This window comes from Zalophus californianus, chromosome 6 (assembly GCF_009762305.2).
Source record: "Zalophus californianus isolate mZalCal1 chromosome 6, mZalCal1.pri.v2, whole genome shotgun sequence".
NCBI classification, from domain to species: Eukaryota; Metazoa; Chordata; class Mammalia; order Carnivora; family Otariidae; genus Zalophus; species Zalophus californianus.
This window is the reverse complement of record NC_045600.1, coordinates 27,492,576-27,515,356: the sequence shown is the minus strand read 5'-3', so window position 1 is coordinate 27,515,356 and position 22,781 is coordinate 27,492,576. Positions and strand designations below refer to the sequence as shown.

At 38.4% G+C, this 22,781-nt stretch overlaps 1 protein-coding gene across 7 annotated transcripts in view; it reads left to right on the top strand.

The window, feature by feature from the left end:
• The window catches only part of BBOF1 (basal body orientation factor 1), a 55,692-nt gene that overhangs the window by 12,373 nt on the left and 20,538 nt on the right, over positions 1 to 22,781 (top strand). For 6 of the 7 annotated variants that reach the window (XR_003515670.1, XR_003515671.1, XM_027569892.2 and 3 more), the window contains exons 4-11: positions 985 to 1,128; positions 9,616 to 9,696; positions 13,948 to 14,018; positions 14,969 to 15,113; positions 16,197 to 16,690; positions 18,930 to 19,031; positions 22,293 to 22,367; positions 22,537 to 22,651. Coding sequence is in view for 4 of the 7 variants with exons in the window: in XM_027569892.2 (XP_027425693.1) it covers positions 985 to 1,128; positions 9,616 to 9,696; positions 13,948 to 14,018; positions 14,969 to 15,113; positions 16,197 to 16,690; positions 18,930 to 19,031; positions 22,293 to 22,367; positions 22,537 to 22,651 (1,227 nt within the window). In the remaining 3 variants the exon portion in view is untranslated. Of the gene's footprint in view, positions 1 to 984; positions 1,129 to 9,615; positions 9,697 to 13,947; positions 14,019 to 14,968; positions 15,114 to 16,196; positions 16,691 to 18,929; positions 19,032 to 19,115; positions 19,273 to 22,292; positions 22,368 to 22,536; positions 22,652 to 22,781 lie in introns of those variants that run through there. The other variant, XR_003515672.1, reaches the window with a different exon arrangement.

Here is a 22,781-nt window from a genome sequence, read left to right as displayed (position 1 = left end):
AATACATCAACAGTCATAATACCAATATTACCACTAACATAGATTAGTGGAAACAGATTTAAGATTTTAGGGGGTGCTTGTTCCCCTTAGGATATATACAATAGGGATCTATGATCAAATTACTTTGCCATTTGAAAGAATTCCTGTGAGGTTATGCCACCAAGTGAAGAACACATTTTGCTTTTTTTTTTTAGAAGTTGCTTTTAAAAAAATTGTGCATCTAAAATTATGTAATTATATAATTATGTAAAATATTTATGTGGCTCCAAAGTCAAATCTATCAAACATGTTGTATTCTGAGAAATCTAACTCCTATCCATGTCTTCACAATATGCCAGAGTATATTGTCAAAATTGATTTTTGTCAACATGATAGGTGAGTATTCCAGTGTATCTTAATTTGCATTTCTCTTATTATGAGCTACATTGAACATTTTTTCATGTTTGAGGGTCATTTGCATTTCCTTTTGTTATTTCATTCATTTTTAAAATTGTGTTATTGGCCCATTCTTCCTCCACTTCCTCCCTCCTTTTTTTCTCTTCTCTCCTTTTCTTCCTTTTCTACTCTTCCTCCTCATCCTCAGCCTTCTCTTCCTCCCTCTTCCCTTCCTTCCTCTTTTTGCCCAACTTCTCCTTCTTTCTTGATTTATTAGAGCTATTGGCCCTTCCTTTATCTCTTAGTTCACTAATTTTAATTTAGGGTTAGGGATGTTATTTGTCTTTCTTACAAATTAAAATCCTGTTTAGTCTTCTCATACCTCTTTTTAATAATTACATTTTCTGTATAAGATCAGCTCATTTGAGAATTTTTTTCTTATTCAAGGCACTTGGTATCTTCTAACAAAAAGTAAAACTTGATGCAAAAATAATAAGGGAACATTTCTTCGAAGAAGATAGACAAATAGCCTAAGGCTTCAAAGGGAACACAACTCTGTGGGGCTTTTGTTCTTTTTCCTAACTCGCTTACCTGTTTTTTTGCATACAGGAACAAAAATATACTGTGCAAATAAATGAGCTGGAGGGACAGTTCCATCAAAAAGCTAGAGAAATTGGCATGATTCAGACAGAGCTGAAAACAATAAAACAATTCCAGAAGAGAAAAATCCAAGTGGAGAAAGAATTAGATGATGTAAGTTTATTTATTTCTTTAAATAAAGGTGATTAGAATTAACTACAAGCATACCTCGGAAATATTGCAGGCTCAGTTCTAGAGTGCCACAATCAAGTGAATATCACAGTACTATACTTCATGTGTGCAAAAGCCTTCATAGACATTTACTCCTGTGAGATGGTAAAGGACTCCCTTGGACATTTCAGAGGTTATTTGAGAGAAAGCGGAAGATATAATGAGTGTAGCACTGGGTGCAAGTCTTATTTCTAAGACTTTTCTAAGCATTGATTTCTTTGTGACTTCACCAAATCTTAGCCAACACACCCTTCCACATTTATCAGCAACTAAACCTTTGGAGTGACTTCAATAAGAAACAAATTACAGGGGTGCCTGAGTGGCTCAGTCAGTTAAGCCTTTGCCTTCAGCTCAGGTTCTGATCCCAGGATTTGGGATCAAGCCCCAAGCTGGGCTCCCTGCTCAGTGGGGGGTCTGCTTCTCCCTCTCCCTGCTGCTTATACTCTTTCTCTCTCTCTCTCAAATAAATAAAGAAAATTAAAAAAAAAAAGAAACAAACAAATTACAGTTCTTGGGAAACATTAGGGGCAAAGTAGCAAAGTCCTAAAGGAAAATAGGTTTAGACTGATGAAGGATGATTTTAGAACATTTTAGAAGGTTCTCTGGTTAAGGGTGGGCAGGGGAAAACTGAGTACTTTCAGAAAGTTTCTCTGACCTTGCTATGCTTTTTCTCTTACTTTCCATCCCCTCAGCTCAGAATATAGTTTTATTGCATTAGTAATAATGTAATAAATGACGCACTTATGCTGGGGATAGTAGCCGAAATCAGCTTTGTGACTTTGGGCAAGTTACTTAACCTCTCTCTACCTTGGTTGCCTGATCTGTAAAATAAGGATAATAGGGTTACTCATAGACTCGTAGGGTTATTGTAAGGACTAAATGAGTTCATATATTTAAAGTGCTTAAAGTAGTGTATATCATATAAGTGAAAATTATATTTATAGTGGCATGTAGCTCTCTGAGGACAAAAGTCCTGATTTGTAGCATTTGCTGATTTCCTTGGTATAAATACTTGTATTATGGCCAATTTCAAGCTAAAACACTTTAACAACCTGCTAGCAAAATTCCTGATATGAGCCTGCTCCAACGTGCAACTGAACATTGCCGCTATTACTAGTAATAGTAAGAGTATTACCACCTAAGATAACCATATTTCAAGTAGTGTAGGGGCTAAAAGTTGGTGCTGTGAAGTCAGGCTGCTAGAGTATACTGTTTTTACTACTTGGGTATCTTGTTAAATTTCCTCATCTAAAACATGGAGGTGAGAATAATGGTACCAACTTTAAAGGGTCATTGTGAAGACTAAATGAAATAATCTGTTTTAAATGCATAGCACTGTGTGGTAAATATTACCTGTTGTTGCTGACCCTGCTGCATCATTACTACTGCTAAAATTATGATTACAGCCATGAGAATTATTTAAGGCCCTTCCACCGTCCCTTTTAGTGCCTCTCACTCTTGGGCATGGTGTTCTCCAAGCATGCAATGCCTCTCAAGCCCTCCTTGGGCTACCCAGAGCCCTGTTTAACAAGCACAAGCTTTGATGGGAAACCAGAGTTCCTGCATCCTATTTCTGTCTACCTTTTAGCTGATCACCAATCCAAAGGGTATATGCGAAATGAGTAAGTCAGATAAGACAATGTAGTGTTGGAAATTATGGACTTCGTGTCCTGGTTCTGCAGCTGATAGCTGTATGGCTTTGGATAGTCTGTTAACTTTTCTTGAGTCTCAGGTTCTTCACCTGTAAAATGTAGCTGTAATATCACCTGCCTCCTCTTAGAGATGTTGTGTGGATTAAATAATGTAATGTGTGTAAAATACTTAGCACACTCACTCCTATTAATCCCTGGTAAGAGTAGTAGCATAGTAGTTATTGATGTTTGCTTGTTGTTTTAATTATATAGCTTTAAAAATCTTAGTAGAGGGATGCCTGGGTGGCTGAGTCAGTTGAACGTCTGTCTTCAGCTCAGGTTATGATCCCAGAGTCCTGGGATTGAGTCCCGCATCGGGCTCCCTGCTCAGAGGGGAGCCTGCTTCTCCCTCTAAATGCTGCTCCCCCTGCTTGTGGGCGCTCTCTCTCTCTGACAAATAAATAAAATCTTAAATAAATAAAAATCGTAGTAGAGTACTCTTAAAAGCTCTAATTAAAGGGATGACTTGGCACATTTCAGGTAAGGTAGGAAAGGGAAAGACACTTTCTTAGACTGGAGGAATGTGGAGGAATGTGTTTTAACTCTATCGTAACCGCGAAGTTATCCCAAAACCTTCCCGGTAGGCTTTGTTTATGAACCTGATAACTTGTTGCTTTACAACTGGTCTTATAACTGTTTTATTTTATTTTTTATTTTTATTTATTTATTATGTTATGTTAGTCACTGTACAGTACATCATTAGTTGTTTTTTTTTTAAGATTATTTATTTATTTATTTGACACATAGATAGAGAACACAAGCCAGTAGAGCAGCAGGCAGAGGGAGAGGGAGAAGCAGGCTCCCTGCTGAGCAGGGAGTCCAATGCGGGACTTGATCCCAGGACCCTGGAATCATGACCTGAGCCGAAGGCAGACGCTAAACTGACTGAACCACCCAGGCGTCCCCATCATTAGTTTTTGATGTAGTGTTCCATGATTCATTATTTGCATGTAACTGTTGCTTTAACATTGTTCTTAATTTTTTAAAAAAGATTTTATTTATTTACTTGAGAGAGAGAAAGAGAATGAGCCGGGGCAGGGGGCAAAGGGAGAGAGAAAGAGAGAAGCCAGCTCCCTGCTTGCTGAACAGGAAGCCTGACGTGGGCCTGGATCCCAGGACCTGGAGATCATGACCTGAGCCGAAGGCAGATACTTAACTGACTGAGACACCCAGGCACCCCTAAAACTGTTCTTAATTTCTGTAGCTCACCATTATACAAGCTCCTTTGAAGTATTTTCAGAGGAACTCTCTCCTTCTATGAGTTTGCAGACGTTTTTCTTTTTTTTAAGATTTTATTTATTTGACAGAGCACAAGCAGGGGCAGCAGCAGAGGGGGAGGGAGAAGCAGGCTCTCCATTGAGCTGAAAGCCCAATGTGGGGCTCAAAACCAGGATCCTGGGATCATGACCTGAGCTGAAAGCAGACATTTAACCGACTGAGCCACCTAGGCACCCCACGTTCCCAGACCTTTAAAGTCCTTAAAAGAGCAATTGTGTAACTGTCTTGTCTAGTTATTTTATATTTGTGTTGTTCTTTAATTTTGTAAACTGAGGAGAATAAAAGGAATCAAATCATCTATTTGTGTATGTCCTTGTCACTCCTCACTAGTTCCTAGATTAGTACTTAATAATAAAACTTGCAGGGTGCCTGGGTGGCTCAGTCAGTTAAGTGTCTGATTCTTGATCTCAGCTCAGGTCTTGATCTCAGGATCGTGAGTATAAGCCCTGCATTGGGCTCCAGGCTGGGCATGGGGCCTCTTAAAAAAATAATAATAATAATAATAAACTTGCTAAATGAGTGATATAAGGCAACCATCTAAAACTAAATCCTTTCATGGAATTCATAGAATCATAGAACTGGAAGAAACTTTAGGGCCTATTTAAGCCATTCTACAGACAAGAAAACAGACACAAAGTTGTTAAGTGACTTTCATGGTAAGTTGTAGAGCTGGCAGCAGAAGCCTGGTGATCTGAATGCCAGTCTAGTACCTCTAGTCCTGCTCCATTTTTCACCTGCTTTAGTAACCTGTTACTGCAGAAAAAAATTACCCCCAAATCTAGAGCTCAAAACCATAACAAACACTTGTTAGAAGCAGATTTCCATGGGTCAGAAATTTGGGAGCAGTTTAACTGGGCAGTTCTGGTTCAGGGCCCTTCATGAAGTTGCAATCAAGATATCAGCCAGGGTTTCAGTCATCTGGAGGCTAGATGAGAGCCTGAAGATCTGTTCCCAGGAGCCAACTCACATGCTGTCAGGTTGGGGCCAAAAATTACTGGGTGGCCTCAACATCTTCCCATGAGGGCCTTACAGAGGGGCCCTGATTGTTCTCACAATTTGGTCAATGACTTTACCCAAAGTGAGTAATCCCAAAGAAAGCCAGACAGAAGCTATCCCTTTCTTGACCTAGCCTTAGAAATCATAGAAGTTGTGGATATATTTTAAAACCACCAGAGTCCAAAGTATGTATTGATGCAGGAATGTTCTCATCACGTCCCTGAAGAATCTTCTTTAGTATTTCTCTATGTAAAACCCAGTATTGTCCAGATGTCTTGGTGTGAAAGTCAAGACCCTATACCTACTTTGGAACATTAATTTTCTCCTTTTACTACACCGCCCCATGTGCATCCCATTTAATCCACCCAAACTGGATATTTCCTCATCCCTGAAGTCTTTTCTGCTATTTTTAAATAGTTACATTGTTTCTTTTGTCTGGAATATACTTACAATAGATCTTTATCCATTAAAATTTTACCCATTCTTCAAAGGCTCAGCTCAAATGCATGTTCTCCATAAGGTGGTCCCCAAAAGTCATGTTTAAAAGTATTAACTTCCCTAAAAAAAAAAAAGTAAGAATTTTCTTCCTTCCATTTATGATAGCTTAGATGAAACTTGAGGGTGTTATGTTAAGTGAAATAAGTCAGAAAGATAATAATAATAAAACTTGCTAAATGAGTGATACAAGGCAACCATCTATGATGGTTGATATCACTTATATGTGGAATCTAAAAAGAGCTGAACTGAGAGAAACAGTAGAGTAGAGGTTACCACAGCTGGCAGGGAGGGGGATATGAGGAGATAGTGGTCAAAGGATACAAACTTCCAGTTCTAAGATTGACAAGTTCTGGGGAATCTAATGTATAGCATGGTGATTAGAGCTAATAATCCTGTATTACGTACTTGAAAGTGCTAAGAAAGTAGATCTTAAGTGTTCTTACCACAAAAAAGAAATGGCAATTATGTGACAGTATGGAGGTGTTAGCTAATGCTATGGTGGTAATCATTTTGCAATATATAAGTGTGTCAGATCAACACATTGTACACCTTAGATTTATACAATGTTATATGTCAATTAACCTCATAAAGCTGGAAAAAAGAGAAAAAATAAAGATTATTAGCAAAAAAAGTAATAATTTTCTTTGTGTGTTTTCACGGCATTTTGTATCTCTTTTATACCCGTTAGCCCATTCTACCGTGACGTATTTATCATCTGTCTTATCTCCCCTGCCAGATCACAATCTTTGAGGCATGAACAGTGTTGTTCCTTTGTATTCACTGAAATACAAGATACACAGTAATGCTCTATGCATCTTTGTTAAATGCTGAGTAGGTCTTTTCATTAAAAATGTAATTGCAGGAATATCAAGTTTCTACTAACTAGATGGGAGGAATCCTTTCATAATGTATAAGTATATCAAATCATCATAATATACACGTAAAATACATTACTGTTAATAATTCCTCAAAAAAGCTTAAAAATTTTCTAAAAGGAATATCAAAAAAATTTTTATACGAAAATGCTAAAGACTGAATCAAGTTAAGATCTGTAACTTTTTAGGAACTCTCAAAATAGGGGTCGGAAGTATAGGTATACATTCTGAATCAAAGTGAATTAACTAGTGCATATTTTTGTGTGCCACGGTATGATTTCTTAAGAACAATATTGCCACCTAATGGAGAAATAGATTTCAGACTTTTCAAAAAGGGCCATGGGCCAGAAGACTTAAAATTCAAAGGCAAAAGATACTGGCTTATGGGAAAAAATAAGGTGGTTCTCTGGAATCCCAAATATGGAAGAATTAAGGCAGGTGTAGGGACCCATGAACTTAAAATGGGAAGAGGGTGTATACATAAAGGAAGAAAATTAATTAAAGTGTGTATATAGAATTCACTATACAAATTGAAAGAGGCTAATTAAATTTAGATGATCACAAGGTATTCAAAGCATAAATTTTAAAGAAAAAATGATATCTATGTGATTAACAGAAGGAGCATACATTGGTAGGTTGCAGTTATTATTTTTAATAATTTGTTTTAGTTTTTCTTCTTTTGACAAAGTGATAATACCCATTTCAGCAAATCTAGCTGACAAAAAAAAAAAAATTAAAAGCTCTCCCCTGACAATTATACTACCTAAAGATAACTGGTAAATATTTTGGTGTATTTTCTTTCCATTTTTCTTCCTCTATGTAGAAACATTTAAAAATATGTGGTATTTTTTTTAAAGGAGGTCATTATGTACAAACTGTTAACCTGACTTTTTTATTTTTATTGTGAACATTTTTCAACACCATTACATACTTTTCTATAAAATCTTTTGACTAGATGCATAGAATTCCACTGGGTAGATGTATCATGATTTTTTTATTTTTAAAAAATTATTTATTGAGAGAGAGAGAGAGAGAGGAGGGTGAGGAGCAGAGGGAGAGAGAGAGGAGAGAATCTCAAGCAAACCACGCTCAGCGCAGAGCCCGACACAGGGCTTGATCCCATGACCCTGAGATCATGATCTGAGCCAAAATCAAGACTCCGAAGCTCAACCAACTGAGCCATCCAGGCACCCCAACGTATCATGATTTATTAATTGGTCCCTTCTTATTGGACATCTGAACTGTTTTCTTTTTTCTTTTTTAAAGAATATGTAACAATCTTTTTTTTAAAAGATTTTATTTATTTATTTGAGAGAGAGAGAACACAAGCAGTGGGGAGGGGCAGAGGGAGAGGGAGAAGCAGACTCCCTGCTGAGCAGGGAGCCCGATGTGGGACTCGATCCCTGGACCCTGAGACCATGACCTGAGCTGAAGGCAGATGCTTAACTAACTGAGCCACTCAGGTGCCCCGGGCTTCTTTCTAATTTTCCACTATTATACACCATGATGAACATCTAATAACAATATTTTTCTACATCTGTAATTAGCATTTAGGGTAACTTCTTAGATATGGAATTTTTTTTAAAGATTTTATATTTATTTATTTGTCAGAGAGAGAGAGAGTCAGGCAGAGGGAGAGGCAGTCTCCCTGCTGAGCAAGGAGCCTGATGTGGGACTTGATCCCAGTACCCTGGGATCATGACCTGAACCGAAGGCAGACGCTTAACCGACTGAGCCACCCAGGCATCCCAATTAGAGGTGGAATTTATAGGTTAAAGAACATAAGCTTTTGAAGACTTTTGATAGGCATTACTTAATTATCTTTTGAAAGATTTGTTAATTTATGGATTTTTGAGGGAGTCCAATGGCATATGAAAGGTCCATCCCTGCACACGCTAAGATGATAGACATTTCCGTAAACTTGTATATTGACATTAATTTTCAGTCTTTAACGATGTAAGAGGCCATTTTTTAAAAAGTTGTATAAGAAATATAGGGAGAAAGAACATCTGAAAGAGATCATATAAAATGGAGATTTAATACAATCAGGACAGGAAAATTGTTAAGTATAAGGGAGGATGATAGTAGATATAATAATAACGAGGCTTTATATTAAACGGTTACTATTCTAGGTACTTTACATGTATTGTTTGTTATTTAATCCTTGCTACACCCTATGAGCTAGTTACTATTATTATTCTCTTTTTATTCCTGGAAACCTGAGACTTAGAGAAGTTAAGAGATTAACCCAGAGTAAAACAGCTGGCAAGTGAGAAAGGTCTGTCTCTTGCGGAAACCCTTCTCTGCTGCCTTTTTTACGGCATGAAGATTAGATTGAGTATGCTATTTCAGCCTGATTGCCAGGAAATGTAGACTATAGAATCATAGCTTTAAATTAGTTTACCTTTCTTTGCCTAGAAGAGTTTTATGTCCTTTTTATTCCATGTAAGCATGTTTTGAGGACAGAAGGATCTATCTGTGGGAATCATAGGGAGATGTGTTTTAGATTAATACTAAGAAGAATTTTCTAAAAATGGGAACTATGAAATGCTAATGAATTAATGAAATTTGAATTAGTGATACTTCTGTCTCTAGCTATTTTTCTCATAGAAGGAATCCTATATCAAGTAGGAAATTGTATACACTGTGACTCTTAAGATCCCTTTCTATTCTAAAATATTATTTTTTTAAGTTTATTTAAGTAATCTTTACACGCAACATGGGCTTGAACTCATGACCCCAAGATCAAGAGTTGCATGCTCCTCCAACTGGGCTAGCCACATGCCCCAATTCTAAAATATTATGATTCTATGAGTCCACATGATATTTGAAAAATATGATTATGAGAACAACTTGTCCTGGGAACTATTGTTCATGAACAGCTTTTTAAAAAATTCAATACTGATCTTGTAAGTCTGTAGAAGATTGGTCGGAAAGCTGGTACTCACGGGCAGGGTCATGGAATTTTTCTGTGTTCAGGATTAAGAAATAATGTATAACAGAAAACGTTTCTTTATTGAGAATTTTCCAGGGATGTGCCTCAATCACCCCCATTTCCTATTGATCTTTTGTTGTTGTTGTTTTAATTACAGTTGAAGGAGAATTTAAGGAACACAGAGCGGAAACATCAGGAGACTCTTAGAAGATTGGAGGGCAGGTTTTCTGAAGAAAAGGTACGACGTTTTAGAGTTAATTAAGAAATATTTTGTTTTTAAAAAAAGAAATATTTTGTTTACTAGAACAATATAAGTGTCTATATGCATGTCAACCTTTCCTTTGGATCTTATTAGATGAGGGTTTATCAAATCACAGCAGAAAAAAGAAAAAACAGAGAAAACAAAACTTGTTCAAGGTATCTCAGTGTTTAGTCCTTTTCCCCCCTCCTAGAGATTCTTTTTTTTTTTAAGGTTTTATTTATTTATTTATTTATTTATTTATTTATTTATTTATTTGACAGAAAGAGAGAGAGAGCACAAGCAGGGGGAGTAGCTGGCAGAGGGAGAGGGAGAAGCAGGCTCCCCGCTGAGCAAGGAGCCCAACACGGGCCTTGATCCCAGGACCCTGGGATCATGACCTGAGCTGAAGGCAGACGCTTAACTGACTGAGCCACTCAAGCGCACCTCTTTTTTTTGTTTTAAAGATTTTATTTATTTTTGAGAGAGAGAGAGAGGACAAATATGAGCAGGGGCAGGGGGAGAGGAAGGGGAATGGGCAGAGGCAGAGAGAGAAGCAAACTCCCCACTGAGCAGGGAGCCCAATGTGGGACTCAATCCCAGGACCCTGGGATCATGACCTGAGCTGAAGGCAGACACTTAACCATCTGAGCCACCCAGGAGGTGCCCCTAGTTAGAGATTCTTGAAACCCTCAAGAGGGATTGTCATCTTACCAAGGCTTCAGGACACACCTGCCTCAGCTTGGTGTTCCCCTGGTGGAATGAGAGCGGCATGTACCACATTATATAGGGGGGATGGGGTGGGAGCGGTCACTCTGGTACTCATGAAGGTATTTCCCTAGTCAAGCCAAGCTAAACTAAGGATGTTAATAAAAGGGGGCTCAGAAATGTTCCTTAGCATATCACAAACTTCCATGTTTCTCTGTGTCTCCAATGTTAATTCTCCAAATCGTGGGAAGTGCATTGGAACACTTCTTTTCTACACAGTCTTTTCAGAGGACCCATGGTTTTTCTAATTCTTCTAATTTTTCATTCTTAGGAAGAATTGAACAGATTTTTTTCAGAAATTGGTAGGGATGTAGCAAGTTGAGGGTGGGGCAAATATGTACTCACATCAGGTTTAGATAAAGGATTTGCATCAAGAAGTGGCTCTGGATTTCCAGTTTATGTAGTGAATAACCTAGGAGTGGGGCAGGAACCGCATCTTGGTACTTTCCCCCTGGGCACTTCCTGGCACTGTTAGGAATGGAAGTCCTCGGGAATGGGCTGCTCTCCATTGCCTTTTCCTTCTATCCCACCCTAAGCTTGATCTCTTCCCTTCTAACTGTAGCATTCTACAAACAAAGGTTAGGAGTGCTTGGTCTGTTTATAGAATACCTGACTGACAGTGCTTATATAAATAGGATTTTTCTGTCTGAAAGCAGGTGGCTGCTGGCCTTTCCTTCATAGTTGCAAGATGGTTAATGCAGCTCTAAGATTTGTCTGTGTTTAAGGCCAGAAGAAGGGACGCTCCAGCTGTGTCTGTCCTTTTTTTAAAAAATTTTTTATTGTTATGTTAATCACCATATATTACATCATTTGTTTTTGATGTAGTGTTCCATGATTCATTGTTTGTGCATAACACCCAGTGCTCCATGCAGAATGTGCCCTCTTTAATACCCATCACCAGGCTAACCCATCCCCCCACCGCCTCCCCTCTAGAACCCTCAGTTTGTTTTTTCAGAGTCCATCATCTCTCATGGTTCGTCTCCCCCTCTGACTTACTCCCCTTCATTCTTCCTCTCCTGCTATCTTCTTCTTTTTCTTTTTTTCTTAAAATATGTTGCGTTATTTGTTTCAGAAGTACAGATCTGTGATTCAACAGTCTTGCACAATTCACAGCGCTCACCGTAGCACATACCCTCCCCAATGTCTATCACCCAGCCACCCCATCCCTCCCACCCCCCACCACTTAGCAACACTCAGTTTGTTTCCTGAGATTAAGAATTCCTCATATCAGTGAGGTCATATGATACATGTCTTTCTCTGATTGACTTATTTCACTACGCATAACACCCTCCAGTTCCATCCATGTCGTTGCAAATGGCAAGATCTCATTCCTTTTGATGGCTGCATAATATTCCATTGTGTATATATACCACATCTTCTTTATCCATTCATCTGTCGATGGACATCTTGGCTCTTTCCACAGTTTGGCTATTGTGGACATTGCTGCTATAAACATTGGGGTGCACGTACCCCTTCGGGTCCCTACATTATATCTTTGGGGTAAATACCCAGTAGTGCAATTGCTGGATCGAATGGTAGCTCTAATTTCCACTATTTGAGGAACCTCCATACTGTTTTCCAGAGTGGTTGCACCAGCTTGCATTCCCACCAACAGTGTAGGAGGGTTCCCCTTTCTCCACATCCCCGCCAACATCTGTCGTTCCCTGACTTGTTAATTTTAGCCATTCTGACTGGTGTGAGGTGCTATCTCATTGAGGTTTTGATTTGGATTTCCCTGATGCCGTGTCTGTCCTTTTTGATCTGCAAACCATAAAAGATTTCCCAGAAGCTCTTAGCAGATTTCTTCTTACATTTATCTCATTGGTCAGAACCATGTTATATTGGATGCTGGGAAAGTGAGTGTGTTGTTTTTCTAGACCCTAGTGGAAGCTGGGAAGGAAAAGGGAAGATGGGAATGAGTGTTGGGATGGCCAGCCTCAGCAGTAGCCATCTCACCATGTTAGGGACAAACTCCCTGGTTAGGTAGGAACTCCTGCGGTGGTGTGAACCCCAGTGCTGCTGGTTTATGGCAGTGGGCTTTGCAGTAAGCCTGTTTATTCATCTCATACCATAGCATGCTCCACCTGGTCATCCTTTCTGTTCCTTGAACCACCAAGCCCTTTCCCAATGGCATATTTTTGTATTTGTCTGTTCCTTTCTGGAATGTTCTTCCTCCAGCTCTGACTCTTCTCATTCTTTTTTTTTAAGATATTTATTTATTTATTTATTTATTTATTTGACAGAGAGAGACAGCGAGAGAGGGAACACGGGCAGGGGGAGGGAACACAAGCAGGAGGAGGGAACAAAAGCAGAGGGGAATGGAAGAGGGTGAGGGAGAAGCAGCCTTCCCGCTGAGCAGAGAGGCTCTATCCCAGGACCCCGGGTCATGACCTGAGCTGAAGGCAGACGCTTAACAACTGAGCCACCCAGGTGCCCCTGGCTCTTCTCATTCTTCAGAGATCAAGTGTAATTTCCTCAGAGATAGATTCTCTAAACCCCAATCTAAAAGAATCTCCCTCAATCACTGTCTGTGTCATTACTTCGCTTACTACGTTGACAGCATTTATCACAATCTGTTAATTCTCTTACTTGTCATATTGCCTGCTATGAATCTCTGCTCTGCCATTTACTAACAATCTAACTCTGCACAAGTCACTAACCTCTCCTTCCCTCCATTTCCTCAGTCCTTGTTTTGGGGGATAATAATAGTGTCTGATTCTTAGGGTTGTTGTGAGAAGTAAATAATAAATATAAAGCTCTTAGAACCAGGCCTGGCACATAGTAAATGCTCAATGCATTTTAAAGATTTATTTATTTATTTATTTTGAGAGAGTGAGAATGAGAGAGAGAGAGAGAGTACATGAGAGTGGGGAGGGTTAGAAGGAGAAGCAGGCCCCTCGCCGAGCAGGGAGCCCGATGCGGGACTCGATCCTGGGACTCTAGGATCATGACCCGAGCCAAAGGCAGTTGCTTAACTAACTGAGCCACCCAGGCGTCCCATGCTCAATGCATTTTAATTATTATTGTTGCTTGGATCTCACCTAGAATATAAGGTGAGATTTTATCTGGGACTTTATCTGTTTTTTCACCACAGAATCGCCAGCATCTAAAAAATCTGGGACAATATTAGTGCTCAATAGGAGTGTGTTGCATAAGTAAATAAATGACTTGCCACTTTGTATTTAGCATAAATTTCTCCCAGCTCTGGGAGAAATACTTTCCAATACTGATGTAGAATTTTTTTTTTTTTGGTATTTTCATGTCATGTTGCTTCTTTAATGGGGAGACCTGGAGGTACCCTGAGGTTCCCGTGTTCACACTCTCCTCTTTGCTAGCTCCTCCACCAGTAATTGGAGCTCTTCACATCGGGTCATGTGACAGGAGTATGTTTTTTTGCCATTATGAAATCAATACTTCACTTTTTGATGTGTAAATTTGTTAGAAATATAACTCTGTATTAAAATATCCTATTTTCTTTTTTAGCACCGACTAGAACAAGAGGCTGAAAAGAAGATAATAATGCTGGCAGAGAGAGCTCACCATGAAGCTCTTGTGTAAGAGACTACTGTCTCCTTTTCCTTTCTCATATCCTCTCTGACCTCTTTGCTGGTGTGTTTTGTTATTTTTTTTAAAGATTTTATTTATTTATTCATGAGAGACAGAGAGAGAGAGAGAGAGGCAGAGGGAGAAGCAGGCTCCCAAGGAGCAGGGAGCCCGATGCGGGATTCGATCCCAGGACTCTGGGATCACGGCCCGAGCCGAAGACAGACTCTTAACCATCTGGGCCACCCAGGCGCCCTGGTGTGTTTTGTTATTATGTTGTCTTCCCCCTTCTCTTTCGGTTTACTTTCTTCAAATATTTCTGTTTATTTTCCCTGTTTCTTTCTCTTTGTGTCCTGGCTCCTTTCCCACCCACCCTTTCTGTACCAGGGTGGTGTGGAGGAAAGAACCCGGCTTTGAAGTTAGACTTTGGTTCCCAACATGTATACTTACTGACTGACTGACTGTCAGAAGATTTCCTAAAGTTTTTGAAATTAAATTTCTTCATCCAAAAATGCAGATAATCAGAGCAACTGTACAGAGTTGTCATGAGGTATGTTAGTACAATTGTATTGTGTTAATAAATAAACCCCCAAGTCTCAGTGGTTTAGTTCTTGCTCACTTAACAATCCAATATAAGTTTGATAGCTCTACTTGAGTGGTGATTCAGAAACCAGGGCTGCTTCCATCTTGGACTTCTTCACATTCAGTCATATGGACAGGAGAGAGCATGGGAAACTCCTGTCTGCTCTTAACTGCCTTGGACTGGAAGTAGCACATAACTTTTCACTTTCCTGTTGATGAGAACTTAGTCACAAGATTCCCACCTAACTGTTGAGTACCCACCATTAACTAAATAAGTGGTGGGCATTATTTTTAATATCTGGGGATAAGGCAATCATTGTTTTAGTTTGTTAATATCTAATACTTAGGCCTGTGTTTTGGGATCTTATATCTATTTCAGGCAATTGAACAATGCTGGAAGAGCTGTTTTTAAAGAGAATGTTTATCTCCAGAAAGCTCTTGCATACCATCTGAAGGAAGCTGATGCTCTACAAAAAAACTCCCAGAAGTTGCAAGAGACTCAGACTTTCCTTTTACATCAAAAGGTTCCCATTCCATTTAGACTTCATTTCCTATCTTTCTGCTTTTTGTTTGTTTGTTTAAGGATTGGGTTGGCAAATATGAAAAATTGAGTATAATGTAATGTGACCATTTTTCTTCTGTCTGGGTAATGTACCTTTCTTATCCGAAAGGATTAATTACAAGAACGACATAAGAAGCATTCAACTTGGCTTTATAAAGAATGTATCACATAAATAACTCCTATCCTCTACTACCTTAGAATACTCATTTTACTTTGCTTACCTTAGAGTCAGTCTCTGAATCACTTAGGAATAGGTTCAGCTGTAACAGCCCTGACAACAATGGCTTTACCATGTAAGGGTTTATTCTCTCCCCTAAGGGAAGTCTGGAGGTTAGCGATCCAGAGCTAGAATGGTAGTGCCACAAAGCCAACAGAACTGTTTCCTTAACTCTGCTATGCAGTGTGTGGCTGACAGCCTCAAAGTCACCTCGTGGCCCAAAGCAGCTGCTAAAACTCTAAGCATTACTCAAACAGCAGGAAGGAAAAAGGACAAGGAGGAAAAAAGTATGCCCCTCCCTTTAGAGGTCTTCCTGGAAGTCCTGCACACACTTCCACTTCCACTTCATTGACCAGAACTTAGCTACATGGCTTTGCTGAACTGCAAGGGAGACTGAGAACTTTCAGTTGGGCTTCCTGCCTTCCTGAATACAATTAGAGTTTTATCACTAAGGAGGAAAGGGAAAATGAAAAAGAAATAGGCAACTAGCCTATGGCCGAGGATAGGCAACAATTTCCAGTATATAGTTGTTAATGTGTTACTGTATAGTCTTACTGATTTTGAAATTACCCTTTTCGATAATACAAAATATTTAAACTTTCAGAATTTTAAAGGAAGGACAGTTTCTTCCTTAGCAAAAGTAGTGGCCTTCACAAGCCCAGAGAAGAACCCTCAGATGTTTTTTACTCTCCATACACAGAACACCAAATATCACCATCTCAACCTGGCATCAAATTTAAATCTCCTGAAGTAATGAAAATTAGTAAGGAACTTTTAAGTTCTGAAATTGACTAAAAAAACTCTCACCTCTCTCATCTTTGTTTTTAGGAGATCAATGATCTGTTGGTTAAGGAAAAGATTATGCAACTTACCCAGCAAAGATTGCAAATCCAAACTCTTCAGAAGAAGGTGGTAAGCTTGGAGACCGCCCTGAGTTGTATGACCAGAGAGTTTGAGATTGAAGTTTGTAAAATGCAGCAACAGGCAACGACAGAGAACAAAGCAGGGCGGGTTGAAATTGACAAGCTGCAGCAACTTCTCCAGATGAAGGACAGAGAAATGAATCGGGTTAAGAAGCTGGCCAAGAACATACTGGATGAGAGAACAGAAGTCGAAAGGTTCTTTTTAGATGCTCTACACCAAGTGAAGCAACAGATCCTATTTAGCAGGAAGCATTATAAACAGGTAGCACAAGCTGCTTTCAATTTTAAAATGAGAGAGGCCTGTGCAGGAAGAACAGAATATCCCAAAATCCGAACGTTTGATGGCAAAGAGCACAGCACCAATAGTGTGAATCAAGATCTTATGGAGGCTGAGAAATGGTACGAGTCATGCCTTTAATATTTTATCTTTTGTGCTATTTTTGTGCCCTTTAGAGAAATAAGAACCCTTCAGTTCAGTTTGCTAATATCTAAATATTTAATAGATTACTCACTAAGTTATTTGAGGACAGGAACTATCGTATACTCATCTTTATAACCCCTATGCTTAGGACAGTGTGTGGGGCTTAGTAGGTATTCTTAGTAGATTCCCTTTCTTCATCACAGAGACTTCTTAAAGAGACTGATCATTTGTTCCATAGAATGTCATTGTAATATCTTTTAATGTGTTCTTTTATTTTACTTTCTGTAAACTCATAAAGGTTTGATCAGATTCAGTTTAAACATTTTTTATAGCATACTTTCACAAATATTTTGTAATGTTCCCTTTACTATTCTGAGATGAAATTCATAGGTAATAATATCTAACTAAACATATACTTTAAAAAACCAATATAACAGTTCTTTGTAATAATTCTTTATTGTACAGAACTGTCCCATGGATTGGAGGACATCTAGTAGTGGTTCCCCATTATTGTATTAACTGAAAGTCCCCCCCCCAAGTTTCCAAAATATACTCTGGAGATCTACTGCCACTATAATAATAAAGGTAGCAGAATGCTTGAGACAGTTGGAGACTGTATACAGTGATTGCTTCCTGTTAGCATTTTTGTCAGTCAGTGCATTCTTAACCCATAAATTATAGTGCATTTTAAAGATTATTCTGAAAAAAAAAAAAGTCTTATATCCCAGGGCAATTAGGTTCTTCAAAGGCCTTGACTCAAGAAACTTAAAAGGACTCCCTACTACTGTGTACTAAACATCTTGTTAACAGTGCTTCCAAATGAGTTTTCTGCTTTGTTTTATAATGGACGAATTTGTAGTTTCTTTTAAATTATATAGCTGTTGGGAAGGTTGGACATGGCCAGTGGCTTCTGAAAGACAAGACTCTTCTTCAAAAATATCCATACTATGACTTTTAAAAACTTTTTGCCATATTCAGAAGTCTGTTACTTCTATTACCAAGAGGTTCACTGTAATTTCCTTTTTTTAATTTAATATGTCAAGCAAGTTGAGTCCCTACCATACATAAAGCAGTTTCTTTTATATTTTTGTCTCCAAAGTGGTAAGTAAGTTTTCAGAGGGAGGTATATAAAATGATTGTCCACACTGTTATTGGGCTCTTCCTCTTCTGCCCTCTTTGGGACATTTTTGCTACTGAACAACTTCTCATCTTAACTGCACTGTTCTATTGCCTGTACCAGCAGGGCAGAAATGGTGATTAAAATATTACATCATCTGCTTAAGAGGCAGACTGGGGAAGGGAAGTTGAAGTATACGGTGCTCATAAGGCAAAACCTAAACTTTTATTTTTTGAAAATTTTTTAAGATTTTTTTTTTATTTGAGAGAGAGAGAGAGTGAGAGAGAGCACAAGAGGGGGGAGGGTCAGTGGGAGAAGCAGACTCCCTGCTGAGCAGGGAGCCCGATGCGGGACTCGATCCCGGGACTCCAGGATCATGACCTGAGCTGAAGGCAGTCGCTTAACCAACTGAGCCACCAGGCGCCCAAAACCTAAACTTTTAAAGAAAACTACCCCAATTGACCTGTATGCAAAAATGTTTCTTCCATTGTACAACATCAGTATTCTCTACAGTGTCAGCCAGCTTTCATAAATAGCAAATTGACTACGAATCCTCTGGTAAAGTGATAGTATAGATAAAGACCTGCCTGGAAAGCTTAGCTGCAGATTTCTTTGGAGTTAAGAAAATAGGCTAGATAAGTTATGTGTTATTTTCTAAATATACCTCTTATCACTCTGTTTTCACAGCAAAATATCTGATACAAAAAGTTGTTAAAAGGAATTTAGCAATAATCTCACCTTGTAAATGTTTTGTTGTTGTATTGTTCCTTTTGTATCTCGATGCATGTTATATTACAACTTTCTATTTTGCTTATTTGCTTGCTGTTTGAACACAAACCTTTTTCTTATTATAGTTTTTCTTATTTTTATCTTAATGACTACATAACATTTCAGAATGGCTAGCATATTGATACCCTTTTCAACTTTATGATTTTGTAGCAGAAACAGTTTGCTTTGTAGTCATTACATTTGGAAGCCTCTTAATATTCATTTATGGTTTGGAAATTTTCTCGTGTTTACATAGTTCATATTTTTTAAAAAGATGAGATGCTTACTTTGGCTATATTTTTGTTTCATTTTTTATCTTTGAAATTCTTCAGGACCGATATTCAAGGAAATGTGGATATTGGAGATTTGACCTGGGAGCAGAAGGAGAAAGTCTTGAGATTGCTTTTTGCAAAAATGAATGGTTTTGTTCCTAGGTAACTCCTTATTTCTGTAGTGAAATACCAAATTGTTATCAAACCTAGAAACCATATAGGAACAATGAACTTATTCTCACTTAGAATTAAAGGAATGGAAAAGGACCAAATATCAAGCGGTCATACTGCTTAGCACCTGCCACTCACAGAGATGAAGAATGGGAGATGAATGAATAAGCACAAAAATGAAAGATGAGTTAGAATTAAAGGGGAGAGGAAAGAGACAGCTTAGAGGTTGAAGGTAATGCTTGCTGAGAAGGTACAATATTGCTAAGCTGAATGAATGGTCACCGAAGAGAAGCACGGTGTAATTGTTAGGATTTTATTGGTTTGCACGGTGTAATTGTTAGGATTTTATTGGTTTGCACGGTGTAATTGTTAGGATTTTATTGGTTTGCAAAGATAAGTAAATGATTTTTAAGCTGATTATTAATCAAGAGAATGTCTAATACCAAGAAAAAAGACCTAGAAAACAGAAATCCACAGATATTCCAAGTAATTATTTTTAATGATTCATTTCACTCTCTTTCTCCTCTATGTTTTATCGGTAACTGTAACACTGGTAGTGAACAATAAAATAGCTATAATAAATCAACCACTTATTAATTGCTTACATGCTTGGTACTATGTTAGTTACTATGGGCATTCAAAGGAATTAAGAGACATTGCCCTTGATCTCAAAGAGTTTATAATTTAGTTGCCCAAACAAAACCAAACAGCAAAGAAAAAAGTTAGGTGGCACAATAAAGTATCATCGGAGTTCAGACAATATGTCAGTGGCCTACAGTAGTCAGGGAAGACTTCAGTCAGGAAGACTGAAAGAGTATGACTGCAGGGTGCTTTGCAGGAGAGAGTAGTAGACAGAGTGGGAAGGGTACATCAGTCAAGGGGCTTAATACACAGCCTAAGCAGAAGCCCAGAGGTAGGAATGGAGGTGGGGTGTTTGGGGGACATTGAGGAAACACTTCCCAGCTTGAAGAAATTTGATGGTACTAGAGAGTAATCAGTAATTAAAAACACGGTTGGATCTATAGATTAAATTATGATGAGCCTTAAAAACCATGCAGAAAAACCCAAATCTTATGCCACTGTACATTCTAGAGTAGTGTAACACACTTTCTTTTTCTGCCTTGAAGGAATACAAGAGCAATAAGCCCTACTTTCATACTGTCTTACTGGAAGGGTTCACAGGCCACTGTTCTCAGAGCTGACCTGAACCTGATGCAGTGACACATAAGGTGGACCGCAGGACAGAAGTAGAGTTGGGAACCCGCAGAAGCCGTCATGCTCCTCTGGACATGTGGCGGTGTGGGTATAGGCGGGAATGGAAGCCATCAGAGAAAAGGGACAAACTGAGACACTGAGGAAGGAGAAACAGGACTTGGTGATAAAAGACAAAAGGAATAAAGAAAGCAAAGTGTAAAAGTTTAAAGTGTTTAGCTTAGAAATGCAAGAATGGTGGTATGAAAGGCAAATGAAAAATCTGGAAAGCCAGCGTGAGGGAAATGTTTAAATTTTATTTAATCTGTCCACGAATTTATATAGCATATACATATTGGGTACCTACTACTTATTGAGGATATAGTGTTGAGCAAATAAAGACATCATTCCTAATCTCAGGGAGTTCATAGTCTATGTGGAAGAAAAACATTATTCAAATCATCACACAAATATGAAAGTAGAACTATGACATTGGCTCAAAGGAGTGGTTTATAGTGGTAACAGCCTAGATTAGGGGAATCTGACCTAACTGAGGAGTTCAGGAAAGTTTCTAAGGAAGTAGAAGCTTGAGCTGATGTCTAAAAGGTAAATAGGAGCAGAGGGTGGGGGAAAAAAACATTCTGGGCAGAAGAAATAGCAAGGAGTTTTCAATTTGAATTGGAGATAATGGCAATATATTGAAGTGAAAAATAAGGCATTTGTAAATAGGGATTTGAGTACAGGTGAGCTTAGGGAGAGAGATTTGAGCATTTTTAGTCTGAAGGTAGAAGAGTAAAGGGCTGAGGCTAGGAATAACCACTAAAATAAACAGGAGAATAAGTAAGAGGACGACGAAAAGAGCAGAATTTAAAGAATTATAGGTTAAATGGAAAATGGAGGACTTTGAATGGCCTTTCCAAAGTTTTTGTTTTTGTTTTTTATTAAGAGGTGGAGGCGGAATCCAGACTACAGGTACAGAATGTCTGTCTCATTGTAAGTTGACTTTTCTGTACCCCAAGAAACAACCAGAGTTCTAGTTCCATACTGTGTTGTTTTCAACACTGGAAAAACAAAGGAATTTGAGTAGAAATATTTCACACCAAAGCAATGAACTTAAATCTGGCCACAATGGAACAAGTCTAAGCCTGTTGGAATCTCATGCCAGAGTTGGAATGAAAGGAAAAGATGGGAATAGAATGGTGAAATGTGAGGTGAAGATGAGTTTAATGAGAAAGCTCAAGCCAGAGGGGAGAGGAATTAGATGATGAATGTCAAGGCAAGGACAGTAACTAGAAAGTTTATGAGTTCAGTTGATTGTATGATTGTGACTCTAACAGTATGATATTTTTCTTCGTGCTTAAAACAAAGTCAAGGAGTATAACCAATAAACTGTACTCTTTAGTGCATCAGCAATCACTGTGGCTATAACTCAGGTGCTAATAGTATCCAAAATACATTTTTTAATGCATCATTATGAGACTATTTAATATGACCATATTTTGAATGGGTTTATCCTGCTTTCATACGTACCTAATTGAGGACCAGTTTTAGGAGTAGAATATGTGTTTTTATCTGCTGGCAAATCAACCTATTATACTTTGTATAATCCTTTCCTTTAGAATATTGAATTAGTGATATGATTATTTCCTGTTCTTAAACCAGACTCCAATGTAAAAGGAGAAATTTCCTACAGGGTGTATCTCCATTGGGTAAATTTTCTATGTTCTGAGGTTCTTTTTGTGGGAAGGGAATTTTTCTGGCCATGTTTCTGGTCTGTACTCTGGTTCAGTCTTAACCATCACCATTAATAGCTGTTATTATGTGTATCATCATCATGATCATCTCCATATTTCCATTTAAGTTCAACATGTCTCAACTTTAAGAGAAAATAAGTTTATATTAACTTGCCTAACATTATACTGCCTCTGTGTGTGTGTAAAGCTCAGTTTTGAAAATAAGCAGCACATCCAACTGAAGCATTTCATTTAGCACTTTAAAAGTGTAGTTGAAATATGGGGCATGAGGAGACACTAACTCATTGTTAACTTTTACCTACCACAGGAAATACAGCCAGCGTTCTAGGCCCCCAGTTCCAGACCATGTTGTTTCTGATGATGGAGAGACAAAGGAATTTGGGTAAGAGCTCTCTTGACAAAGCAATGACTGTGAGCCTGATCACAATGGTTGTGGGGACATTTTATATGTGCTAGAACTGAGTGGGAGTTACATGACAAGTCTATTGTTCTGAACCAAGTTCCATGTGTATGTGGTTGCTGACAGGCCTGTCATTTTGTTATTACTACAGGGATGACAGTAAGCTTCAAGATCAAACCTTCATCACTCAGCAAGTACCAATCTCAGACTCTTCTGGTGAAGTGATGATACCCAATATTCAGAAAGGATCACAAGAGTCTGACACAGTAAGGAATCTATAATCTAACCAAACAATACACATAGTAACTGCTGTTTTTTCCCCCATGCAACTTCTTGTTAAGTCATAGTGCTTTTCTCTACTAGCCAAGAGCTCTCAGGGATCAGTGAAATGAGTAA